Genomic DNA, 13,240 nt, shown 5'->3' with positions numbered 1-13,240 from the left:
CCAGTCAGTGGGCTAGATAGCATCCATGGTGCAATCAAAGTTCATGGTGGATCCTTCTCCTTTCGGAATTTTGTGCTATTAACATTGGTTGATATTTCCAGATACAGCAAAACCAAACAAGATATCTTGTTGCACTAATGCTGCATAGCAAGTACAGGCAATAACTCAGAGCCAGGGGGATGTAGATTATATATATTTCTATCTCATTGTTAGTAAGTTTGCAAGGAGAATATCCGTTTTCATTAATGGAATTACACATGTGGATCTTGGGTTAGGGTTGTAATTTCCCCCAAGTGTGCAATAAAACCTCAGGCATTTATCAAAGGGCTGAAAAAATGTGATGCCAATACCCAACAAAAATGTGAACTATCAAGTTTTCCCTCCACAAGAAACCTTTAAGTTACTATTTCAAAACACAGCTAAACCACCACATCCCATGCAAGCCTTAACTTGCCTCCATTGGAACTTGGTGTTTTTCATCTGTTCTATAAAAGGAGAAAATTCTATTAGACCTGACACAAATTCTGTTTTTCAGCATTAGCTCCAAGTATTTTCCAATGTGACTAACCACCATGCAATCATAATATGAAAATAATTTTTAATGTTCTCATTTTATTATGAGTTGGAATTTGGTATACATTTTTGAATTGCATTCAAAGGGCTTCAGTTAGTTCCTTACCCAGTGGGGCTGGCATTAATGTTTTCTTACCCATAATGTGACCCCATGGCACTAACACCAACCAAGAAAAAGTGTGGCCATGGTGCCTGAACATGGAGAGCACATATTGCTTATTTTAATAGATCCTAAAATATTAATGATATGCATGATGGGAATTCTTTAGAGTAAACTGTCTTCCTCTATAAATAATGTCTTGGAAGTGTTCCTTTAATTTAAATTGAACACCCTGTATGATGATCACACTCACTTAGCCTGCCTCTCTGTGATGTACCATGAATGTAAATGTACTCAGATACTTTGGTAATTGAACCAATATCAATGCATCACCATTTCAGTAATAAGAAACAGCTGGGAGACCAGTGGAAGGAAAAACATGTTATAAGACATATTTGATCTCACTAGAGAAATAAGACTTTTAGCAATTTGTAAGTGAAATTTAGTTCTATGATTTAGGCTTTATTATTTCACAGCAAAAAAAGGATTAGCACATAAAGTGCCTAACAGGTTCTCTAGACCAACTCACACTGGTGCCAAAATACTTGCAATAAAGTTTTCATTGGTATTCTAGTACTTCAGCTGTAGTAGGCCTCCCGTAAATGGAACTCTGCCTATGACTTTAAGAGGCATTTCCATAACTCTAAGAATCACAGTCCTGATATTCAGCCAAATTTCTATTTGCTTAATTTTATACCATTGATTCTATTTACACCTGTCCCCACCCCCTTGTTTTAATGCCTATTCCCTCCTCTGGGGAATAGAAATGGCTGCAGAATCTACCTTGTTTGTGACTCAGCCACCACTTAGCCCACATAGACTGGCCCATCCATGTTTGCTCATGTTTATATCAAACAGATCCAATGATATAAGGAATAAAAGGGAATACAATTAATAAAAGGTTCACACTTAAAATGATTTTTAAGTGTCAGAAAACAAAGCAAAAAATAACCACTGGAAACTTTTCAAAGTAATAAGGATTACAGATATGAATAGATAGAAAGGTAAATAAAAATATTCACTTAAAATAATTGCAGGCATTGTAACTTGTCTGAATACTGGATTCCTTAACTTAATTTGTACTATTGAAAGCTAATGACCAAGTTGTTACTCAAAAAATTTTTATTCAATAAGGAACTTAAATTTAATAACAGCATTTAGACTTACGCATGTAGCTGCTATAAAGGGACTTATAAACCTCCCTGCTAATGACTCAGTGTGGGAAGGATGCAAGTGAGTGCCATACAAAATGGGTAGCCCACTTCCCTTTCTCTGCACATCTTCTAATTTTATAATCCAACTCAGGGACAGGAAGGGATTATGGGAATGATGCAGCTAAGGAGCTCCTTCAAGATATTTCGGTTTCCATGACTTTGCTTTGATACTTTGAAAGGGCAGAGCTTTCACTTGGGTGAGGTCTTTTGTCTTCTAGGCCCAAATCAGAATGCATGAGCATGTGCCCAATGGTTTCTAAAGCTTTCTGACCATGGGGGTGGGGAGGGGGGGTGAGGAGGGGTAGGGAGGTGGTGGCAGTGGGAGAATATAGTGGGTTGTCTGAAGCCAGATGTCCTTATCCACAGGTGGAAATAGATATATGTTTCTATACATATGCAGCAGTAAACCTATTTCTACTTTTTCCAGGTAGGAAACATTCTTTGAAAGCACCAGTTAAAAAACTAAAATTGATTTTTTTATTTTGGAATTCAGCCATATTTAGAGAATACCATAAGAAGAAGCCAAGGAATAGCAACCAATACCTACCAATAACTGTGACAATAATGATAATGGTGGTAACTGATATTTATTGTGCACTTACTCTGTGTTCAATCATTGACAGATATTATCTCATGGGATTCACACAGTGATTCTATGAAATGGACAGGACTAACAACTCCATCTAACAGAGGAGGAAATCCAGCCACTGGGTGTTAGCCAAGGTCCTGCTGGCCAGGATATAGTGGAGCCATAATTGAAAACCAGGCCGTCTGGTTTCAGTTTACCCTCTAACCCAGTGGTTCTCAACCTTCCTAATGCCGTGACCCTTTAATACAGTTCCTCATGTTGTGGTGACCCCCAATTTCATTGTTACAAATTGAACATAATTAAAGCATAGTGATTAATCATAAACAATATGTAATTATATATGTGTTTTCCGATGGTCTTAGGCGACCCCTGTGAAAGGGTCGTTGACCCCCCAAAGTGTCGCGACCCACAGGTTGAGAACCGCTGCAACCGCTAGTGTATGAACTTAATCCAGCTGGGGCTCACCTGGAGGGGGGAATACCTAAGATTCTGAATAACAAATATGACAAACTCAGTTAAGTTTACGTCAGAAAAAAAAGGGTACTGAAGTACATTTATTTGAAATATGTAAGACTACCTCCTTATCATAAATTCATTTGATTTCATTCTTATGATATATTACTCTATATTTAACATTAAAGAAACTAAGTGTCGCTACATTGCTAAATTTGAGACAAATATAAGATGTAATAGACAATACTTTGAGGATGAGGAAGGCTAATTCCATGCAGCTCAGATACTGCTCTGACTCTAACACCAGTTATATCACCCTATAGTGCCATGATGTCTGCTCCTCGGAGTTATCTACAGCTTAGCTCAATCAACTATTTACTTTTTTAGTTCAGAAGTAAAAGAAAACTCATTACACCTAAAGACAACGGAGAAGTTAATGAAGCTGCAGGTCAGAACAAATTAAGACCTATTAAAGCCTGAAGTGCCCATGTATTAGGTATTATACATTGGACACAGAGCAGCCAGCAACCATCATGTAAAAATGGTATGCCGCTGAGCAAAGACATGGAACAGATCCTAGAAATTCAGGACCTCGTCCTTTTGGTGGCGCTGTTGCTATGCACTAGCGTCGGAAAACCACAGTCACATAAAATTAACTACCACTGAGCACAAAAGAAGCTCCGCTTTTCCACGATCAAGCTGCTAGAAATTTGGGGGTTGAGGGAGAGAAGTAAAGGCTAATTAAAAGAACAGGAGAGAAGATAATTCTGTCATGTTAAAAGGTAAAGACAATATTTTCATGTTGTATGTAAAATCTTATGAAAATGGCAATAAAGTTGCAACGTTAATCAAGACCATAAGTAATGTGTCACCATATGCTTGTAATTTTATTAAGTGCGTTTTGCCTCGTTTTCCTCCAAATATGCTCTGCAATATGCCATTTGATGGGCGCATGTGATGAGTTTCTTTCTTTCTTTCTTTTTTTTTTTTTAAACGAGCTGAGGGACTAATATACTTGGTTACAGGAATTCCTAACTTGAAGGAATGGTGGCTTTTGAGGCCCTTGGTTTCTTCCAGGTTAGCATGCATGTGAGGCATGTTTTTCCAGAATCTAGGTTATAGATGGGAGAGAGAAATAATGAAAGAATTGATGTGTAAAGTTCTGAGGGGTATGTCTGGATTCTAATGGTTAAGCTCATATTACAAGAACAACAGAACCTCTGCCCACCCTTATAGCCCTCAGTAGTCAGAAAAAAGGGAAATGTTCTAGAAATCTTTTCTGGTCACTCAAGTGGCCCTTTGAGGAGAATAGACAGCTTTGGGGAGCAGATGATAGTTAGCCTGAGCTTCCTCTGTTAGGCACAGGGCACATGCACCTGATGGTCTCATTCATTTTTCATCATGCCAGTACGAGGAAGGCTCTTTATTATTCCCATTTTATAGGCGACTGAGTCAGTGCTAGTAATGAATTAAAACTTCCCGCAAATGCTCTTTTTTTGGCAAAAAATTTGACATTTTTAAGTGTAAAAATATCTATGATGTTAACACCTTCAGAAAATTTGACATATGAAGTTTTGAAACTTGTTGTCAATACAACAAAATAACATACATATCAAATCCCATATATATCAACATATGTGTAACACCATCTATTGAAAAAAATCTGATTAACCAGTACACCTAGTAAATGAGCCAAGGTTGGCTGATGAAGAGTCTTTATTTTGGTCATCACATGAAGCTGTTTCCATTAATAACTATCCTTTTTCTTAAAAAGAAATAACACACACACACACACCATGATTTTATGCATTGTCAATCAAAATCTCTCATCAAAATAAAATGCACTTAGAACTCCATTGTAACCAATTCCTAGCACCCCTCCCAAGCTTGCCTGGGGCCCAGTTTATGACTAAATCTTATGAGGGCTACTCCTGACAGAAACCCTCCAAATTTGATTACCTGTAGCTTGGTTTCCACAGAAATTGTAAAGTATTGTTTTAATTGAATTTGGTTCTAAGTTAGAAACTTTGAAAAATCTGTCTGTCAAAGGCCAGGGGATTCTCAGCAGGCTTGATTTATTTAGCATGAGATGCCAACAAAAGCCAATCTGTTACGAGAAATATGGTTACTTGTAAGTACACTTTTAAATGACTAATTTATAGCATCTAAACACCATTTAAATAGTACATATTACTCTGAACTGTACAGATGCTTGGGGAAGCTGAGGAATCAAAGCTTGTAGTAAACACAATAGAATTTGCTAAAGACCTCATTCTGGTTCCAGACTGCAATGTGTGTGAAGTCCTGAGATAAAGTCGCTAAACTGAATGTGACCTGCCTAAGTCTCCTTTTAAAATTATTGGTCATTAAGCCCTGTCCAGAGGGAGATTTTTCCTTTATGTGTATATAAAATACCTATTTATCAAATCTGGAATGTAAAATATTACCTGCCACTTTAAGAATTTATTTAAGCAAAGAAAAGCTCATGTATTTTAAAATTTTGATAAAAACTACTATTTTAGAGTAAAAAATTATTTTAATATTATTGATTGATTATTCAACTAATAAGTAACAACCAGCCCAGACTGAGTGTGACCTCATGCCAGGCTCTCTGCTCAGGGAGCTTACAACCAGGTCTGGTAGATGCTGGCAACAAGGATCCCTGATTTGGTCAGTGCTATCGTTGAGCCTGAAGGCAATGGGAACCCAGAGAAGAGATAATTCTGTAGATGGTGGCTGAGGGTCAGAAGCATTCGTGCAGCAGTGACATTTGAATTGGGCCACAAAGAGTGTTTAGGAGAAGAGGGATGGAGGGTCCCCAGGCCGAAGGAAGAGGCATGAGCAACAGCATGATTGACATGATCTGGATGAAAGGCATGGCAAGCTGCACAGTGTAGCTAGAGCGGGGAGTAGTTAGTCCTATGTGTATTGGGTGGGAGGTGGGTGGTGATGCTGAGACAAGCGAAAACTCATTTCAAGTCTGGTTCAAGGTGATGAAGAAACAAAGGTATTGTGACGAAGTTATCCTGTTAAAGGAGAGACTCCACCCTCACTTCCATAGATTTACTTCTGCTCCTTTTCTAACTTGGAATTCCTTTCTCTTTCTTTCTACATGGTGAGTTTGCATTCATTCTTTTAAAAAACATTTTATTTATTTAATTTATTTTTGTTAATCCTCACCTGAGGATATTTTTTCCATTGATTTTTAGAGAGAGTAGAAAGGAGGGAGAGAGAGGAGAAACATCGATGTCAGAGAGACGCACTGATTGGTTGTCTCTGGCTTATGCCCCGAATGGGGCGGGGATGGAACCTACAACCCAGGTACGTGCCCTTGATTGGGAATTGAACCCAAGATCCTTCAGTACATGGGCTCACACACTATCCACTGAACAATACCAACCAGGGCTGCACTGGTTCTTGAACTCTGGTTTAACAGTACTTTTTTCTGTGAAGCATCCCTGAAACCAACAGGTAGAATGAATGCTGCCTCTCACTTGCTCCCAGACTCTATTCCATCACTCACTACCCTGACTGATAGGACTCTGCTTCCCTGCAGTGTCGTGAACATCTCAAGGCAGGTAAAGCTTTGTTTGTATCCCCAGCATAGTTCACAGCATGTGGTACTACTCAAAACAAAATGTGAAATGAATTAATGTGAGACAGACAAGCTAGGCTGTGGTGAGAGTCACCACGGAGATATTCCTGGCTCCGGTGGAGAAAGGAAGGTGTGTCTCTCACAGTGAGGCCTGGAGAAGGGCTGCAGAAGACTCTGGAGCTAAGTCTTGTGGGATAAACAGGTATAAGGTACAAAGGTATGTGCAGAGGGCATTTAGGGACTCACAACTGGGACTAAAGCCGGGAGTGAAATGTGGGGAGCACTGAGAGATGAGATGAGAGGGGGTCAGGTCTTAGATCATCAGGGGCCCTGTAGGTCAAACTAAAGAGGCAACGGGGGGTTGTGAAAAGGCTTTATGCAGGGAAGAGGTAAAACAGAGTGGGGCTTTAGAAAGATCACCAATGTGAATAATAATGATATTAAAAATTATCACTAACATTAATTTATTAAGTGCTTATTATGTCTCAGTGCCAAGTGCTTTTCCAAGGTCATAGCTTGGATGTGAACCTTGGCAATATGACTTCGGAGCAGATGCTCCTATCCCTCAGGCTATGCTGCTTGGACTGGAGATACAGAGGTATTAGGAGACTGTTGAAGGAATTTGCATAAAAAAATACAGTGCCAAGGTTATGGTATAAGTGGGGAGCGTTATGAGGTAAAAGGAAGAGTGGAGACTCAGGATTTGGAGACCCAGTGGATGTGGACCCCAAAGGAGGGGGAGGGGGTCTTCCAAGTTTCTGGTGTGAGTGCCAGCCTGGATGGTAGCCATCACTGAGCTACAAGGAAAGCAGGATATTACTGTGATAAATAAAGTTATGAGTTCTTTTGTTCTTTTTCACGGCCCCTGTACAACTTCTAAAGAGAAAGGTATGAACTCTCAGAAAGACCACAATAGTTCTTGTAAACTGCTATTTAAACTCTCTACGAGCAACAAGATGCAGGAGTTCATTAAGAAATGTAATTTTCCATTTGGTGATAGTTCCAATATTGAACTTGATGCAGTAATAAACACATCTTATGAATACCAAAGGTAGGCTTTTCCATTATATTCTCTGTCTAAAATATTTCAATTTTTCATTTGGTCAAATAGAGGGGTTATTAAGATCATTATTAATGATGTTGTTTTTGGCCAAATACTTTTAGAGAGGAGCAGTTGTCACACATGAGGACTTCAGTCCTTGTCAGACAGGACAGTGATGAGAACACTGTATCCAGGACAACCGAGAGCTCAGCCTTTTCAGTCCATAAATAAGCATTCCTCAGCTTGCCCTTTGTAATGCTGGCCTCCAAGCTGCTTCATGACGGAAGAAGCTTGTTCAGAAGGCCACTGTTCCCTTTCTTTCTTTTGGTTTAAATGCCTGCCGAGGACTGTTTTATAAGAAAGGCAATTTTTCAATTCCATTGTAAATAGCATTGGCAAAAATCTGCAACTTATACTGATGCTTTTAGTGCTGGCTGCAAGGGTACTGTGAGTACCAGCACACAGGGTATTTTTGCTGCATGGGTAGATACTCTTTGGCACTAAGGCTGCTCCAGACATTATGCATGCTTGAACATTCAATTAATGAAAGCACAACTAAGGCAAGAGAAACCTGGAGGGTGGGCAAGGTGAGGAAAAAGAACACTAATGAAAAATGAACACCATCTCACTCTACCCCCCCTCCTCCCCCCCACCCCACCACCACCACACACACACACACACACACACACACACACACACACACACCCCTCCTTAGAGCCAATCTGAATTCCTCCTCCATGAAGACTTACAAGTTCCCTCCAGAGCAGGAATCTCACCTTCTGCTGGATATTGGTAGCACTCATTAGACAACTGAGTCATGGAGAAGTCACTGGCTCATGGTGGTCAGGAGCTCAGACTCAGGAGTCATGCCACACTAGTTCTGAGTCACTTTACTCAGGCCCTCCATTTCCCCAACTGGAAATGGGCCTTGCCAGTGCTCACCACAGGGGACAGCAGTGAGGAGGGAGTTAGGTAACACCACAGGCCTAGTGCCAGGGTCTCTGAGATTTCTAAGATCTACAAAGATGTTGGAAACTTGGAAAAAAGCTGGCTTTAAAATTCAAAAAGAAAATTGTAAAATTAATAAATATTTAATGAAATACTTAATACAGAAGTTATCCGTTGCCAACCTACACTAGGACTCAATCTTTATATATTTTAATACATTATATAAATATGAATCAAAGTTACACAACTTTATGTTTCCTTTCAAAAATTGCTGTTGGATAGAACATTTACTGTGGATAAAAGTGTATTTTAATGCATTTGATCTGATGTTGAATGTGGCCTTATATGTAAATATCCCTTGGGCCTAGCTAGGTCTTAAAATGTCTCTAGGTGCTTAATAATTATGATTATTATAAAAATAATTTATTATTCTGCTTCACAGTATTTCTTGTGACTATTTGTCGAAGCTTCTGCTTTGTATTTCCAGTTAAGCCAGAAGGTCCTGTAGGACAGTATTGTAGAGAATGGACCTAGTATGAACACTGGGCTCTGCTCTGGGGTCCAACACTGACTGGGGTGGAAGGTGGGCCAATTTAGTTCCTTCACCTGAAAACCAGGAAGACTTTGAGCTACTCCAAGTCCTTTGCCATCCTAGTGTGGATGCTGGGCCGTATTAAAGAGCTCTACCTGTGCGAGCATATGGGCAAACAGGAGCCCCTGAAGCATCTGCAGGCCGATCATGCCCTCAGGTGCAGGGAAGAGTCAGTAAACATCTGTGGTTTCTACAGAAGGTTCTTTTCTGACCTTGCATCCAAGCAATCCTTAGAATATTTATAGTCTCTTCCTATTTATTCATTCATTGAACAAATATCAACCTTCCTGTGTGCCAGGGCTTGTACAAGGAGCTGGGGATGCAGTGGGACATCTAGAATCTACAACTAAATTATTCTTGTTTCTTTCCATGTGTGGTTTTATATATCAACACACAATTAGCATGCATTATTTGAGGTTAACTAAGACAATTTAGAAAAGTCAATGACCCCACACCTGACAGACAACCAGTATTTCCGAATGGGCTCTGAGCGTTGCTCATAGCGGGGGTGCTTGTTGGGCCCTTGTGTTCCCAGGCAAGGTGGGCTTTGTAAGGAAGGAGCTTGCTCCTTGTTAGGGAAATCAACGGACCAAAGCCCGGGACTTACAGGCGGCAGGCAGGAGTTCCAGGTGGTGGTGTCGTCACTGCTGGTACTTATGCTGACGTTACAGTTGTCCACCTGGGACGCACTCAGGCCATGGGAAGCCCCCGTGTCCTCCAGATCATCATTCTGCTGCTGCCGTAGGCTTGCCAGCATTTGCAACTCGGATTCACTCATCTGGCTGGGCTGGTAGTTTCTCCAGTCATATTCCTGACCAAGAAAGGAAAAAGGTGACAGAACAAAGGGTCACTTGGCCTTTCTTAATTTTACAGGCTATCATCAAGTGCTACAGCCTTACCCCTTTTATGGCTCCCCAGTGACAGAGGTCAAGCCCAACATGTCTTTATCGATGCCTACCCCTCTGCCTGACCTTGTCTTTTTGCTCCTGACATGCCAGCCACACTGTGCTTCACTAAGATTCTCTAAAGCAGCAAATTTATGTCTGCGTTAGTGCCTGTGCCTATGCCAGTTGTTGTGCCCCATCTGCTGTCTAACTCCGAGGTGTTTTTTAGTCCCAAATTATGTTACTACCTTGAGGAGGCCTTTTCTGACAACCACAAACTGGGTCAGCTCCTCCACTTTATGGGCTCACACAGAGGCTTAAAGTGTTCATTTTTAGTATCTATCATAATTGCAGTTAGTAATTGGTCTTGGCATTCACAGGTGGTCTATGAGCTCCACAAAGACTGTCTTACTCCCACTATAGGTACTGTCCATGTCTGATGCTCAACCACTATTTGAGGACTGACTAAATAAATAAAAATTCAAAGCAGTTAAAAAAAAAGAAAAATCGCTTCCCATAAAAATGTCCACTTTACAAGAAATTGATAAATTTCATCCTTATCATTATGACCAAATACATTCAACTTACAGTAAGATTGAGCATGACTAACACTGTCAAAAAACATCAAATAAAATATGAACTTCAGATGGGAACATGTAGGTCTGAAAGCCAGAAAGACCTCACAGCTACAATAAACACTTTTATTGATACAGACTTTACTATACATGAAATCTGTCAGGCACATTTTTCCCCCTCAAGAATAGTACTACAAATCTTTAGAGGCTAATGTAAATATTCTTTTACTGTACAGGGAAGAAACTGGCATATGCAATTTTTAAAACCTTTCCTTTCTCTCTGGCCTAAACCAAATTTGATAACAAATGTTAATTTCAACATTGCTAAGTGTTAGTATCATATATGAATGAGCATTGTGATTTACACCCAGGCCATGCAATCTCTAACAGGAGAGTTCATAAGCATTTGAGAGCTTTGAGATTCTTGGGACAAAATAGACATCATGAGAAGATGAACAAAATTTATATTTCAATGAAAAGCACTAAAAGGAAAAAAAGGGAAATATATAATTTAAATTTAAAAGAAATAGTTGGGGGAGCAATAAACACAAGAAGAGATGCTCAACATCACTATCATTAGTGAAATACAAATCAACACCACAATGAGATACCATTCACATCCACTAGGATTGTTATAATACAAAAGACAGACAGTAACCAGTGTGGCGAAGACATGAAAAAACTGGAATCCCCATATACTGCTGGTGGCAATGCAAGATGGTGCAGCCACATTGGAAAACAGTTTGGAGGTTCCTCAAAATGTTAAACCTGGGCCCATGGCCCAGGAATTCACTCCTAGCTATATATCCAAGAGAACTGAAAACATGTGTTCATATAAAAACTTGTAAATGAATGTTCATAGCAGCATTATTCATGGTAGCCAAAAAGTGAAAACCCTACCATGTCATCAACTGGTGAAAGGATGTTTGTTTATCCATACAATGGAATATAATCCTATCTAATAAAAGAGAAACATGGTAATTGGCATACGACAGCTACCCTTCCCATTGGCTAATCAGCGAGATATGCAAATTAACTGCCAGCCAAGATGGCAGCCGGCAGCTAGGCAGCTTAAAGCGAACATGAATGAGGCTTGCTTGCTTCAGTGACGGAGGACTCCAACATTCCCCGCCTGCCTTGCCGGCCTCTGAGCTGGCAGTTTGAAACATTGTAACAAATATAGAAGCTAAACAAAACCCCAGAAACCTGCTTTCAGCGAGCTGGGATCTCAGAGCTGGAGTTGATACAGAGTTTCGATTATAGAACACAAACAAACCAGATACCTGCTTTCAGCAGCAGAGGCCTCAGAGCGGGAGCCAGAGCTAAAGCTGGCCCAGAATAAAAAAAGAAAAAAGAAAAAAAGGAGCAGTTGGGAGCTTCAGTCACCCGACAGCCTGAAAACAGCCCTCAGCCCCTCACCCAGACTGGCCAGGGACCCCCACCCTGATCCAGGACACCCTTCAGGGCAAACTAGCCGGCCCCCACCCGTGCACCAGGCCTCTATTCTATATAGTAAAAGGGTAATATGCCTTCCAGCACCGGGATCAGCGGAGCCGTGAGGCCTCCGGCATTGGGATCAGTGTGACGGGGGCAGCGCCCAAACCCCCTGATCGGCCCTGCTCTGTGTGTGACAGGGTGCGGCTCCCCAACCCCGCCCACGGGCCCTGCTCTGTGTGTGACGGGGTAGAGACATAACCTCCCCATTGACCCTGCCCTGAGTATGAGAGTGGCGGCGTCCCAACCCCCTGATCGGCCCTGCTCTGTGGGTGATAGAGGGCGGCGCCCCCCCCCCCCCCCCGGGGCCCTGCTATGTGTGTGATGGGGTAGAGCCGTAACTTCCCCATTGGCCCTGCCTTGAGTGTGACAGTGGCAGCACCCCAACCCCGATTGGCCCTGCTCTGTGGGTGATAGAGGGCAGCACCCCAACCCCCTGATCCGCCCTGCTCTGTGTGTGACAGGGGGCGGTGCCCCAACTCCCCTATTGGCCCTACTCTGTGAGTGACAGCGGGGAGCTCCTCAACCCCCTGATGGGCCCTGCTCTGTGCATGACAGGGAAGAGCTCCCCAACCCCCTCATGGGCCCTGCTCTGTGCGTGACAGGGTACGGAGCCCCAAACCCCCTGATGGGCCCTGCTCTGTGCGTGACAGGGGGCAGCACCCCAACCCCCTGATTGGCCCTGCTCTGTGCGTGACAGGGGGTGGCGCCACAACCTCCCCATCGACCCTGCCTTGGTGTGACAGGGGGGGTGCCCCAACCCCCCATTGGCCCTACCCTGAGCGTGACTGAGGGTGGCATCGCAACCTCCCGATCCGCCCTGCTCTGTGCATGACAGGGGGCAGCGCCCCAACTCCCCAATCGGCCCTGCTCTGAGCCCAACCAGGGGCTGCACCTAGGTATTGGGCCTGCCCTCTGCCACCTGGGAGCAGGCCTAAGCCAGTAGGGCGTTATCTCCTGAGGGGTCCCAGACTGCGAGAGGGCACAGGCCGGGCTGAGGGACCCCCCCCCCCCCCGAGTGCACAAATTTTTGTGCACCGGGCCTCTAGTTTAACTATAGAAAAGTAATGACATACTAATAAACCTTGAAAACATTATACTAAGTTATAAGGTCCTAGATTATATAGTCCATTTAGATGAAATGTCCAGACTGAGCAAATCCATAGAGACAGAAAGCAGAT

General features: G+C 42.2%; 1 protein-coding gene across 9 annotated transcripts in view; it reads right to left on the bottom strand.

The window, feature by feature from the left end:
• Positions 1 to 13,240, bottom strand: part of CFAP20DC (CFAP20 domain containing) — a 236,786-nt gene that overhangs the window by 49,852 nt on the left and 173,694 nt on the right. For all 9 annotated transcript variants that reach the window (XM_036331721.1, XM_036331722.1, XM_036331723.1 and 6 more), the window contains one exon: positions 9,714 to 9,917. In XM_036331721.1, the coding sequence (XP_036187614.1) occupies positions 9,714 to 9,917 (204 nt within the window). The remainder of the gene's footprint in view (positions 1 to 9,713; positions 9,918 to 13,240) is intronic.

The sequence above is a fragment of the Myotis myotis genome, unplaced genomic scaffold (genome assembly GCF_014108235.1).
Source record: "Myotis myotis isolate mMyoMyo1 unplaced genomic scaffold, mMyoMyo1.p scaffold_m19_p_13, whole genome shotgun sequence".
Taxonomy (NCBI): Eukaryota; Metazoa; Chordata; class Mammalia; order Chiroptera; family Vespertilionidae; genus Myotis; species Myotis myotis.
This window is presented reverse-complemented; position numbering and strand designations above follow the sequence as displayed.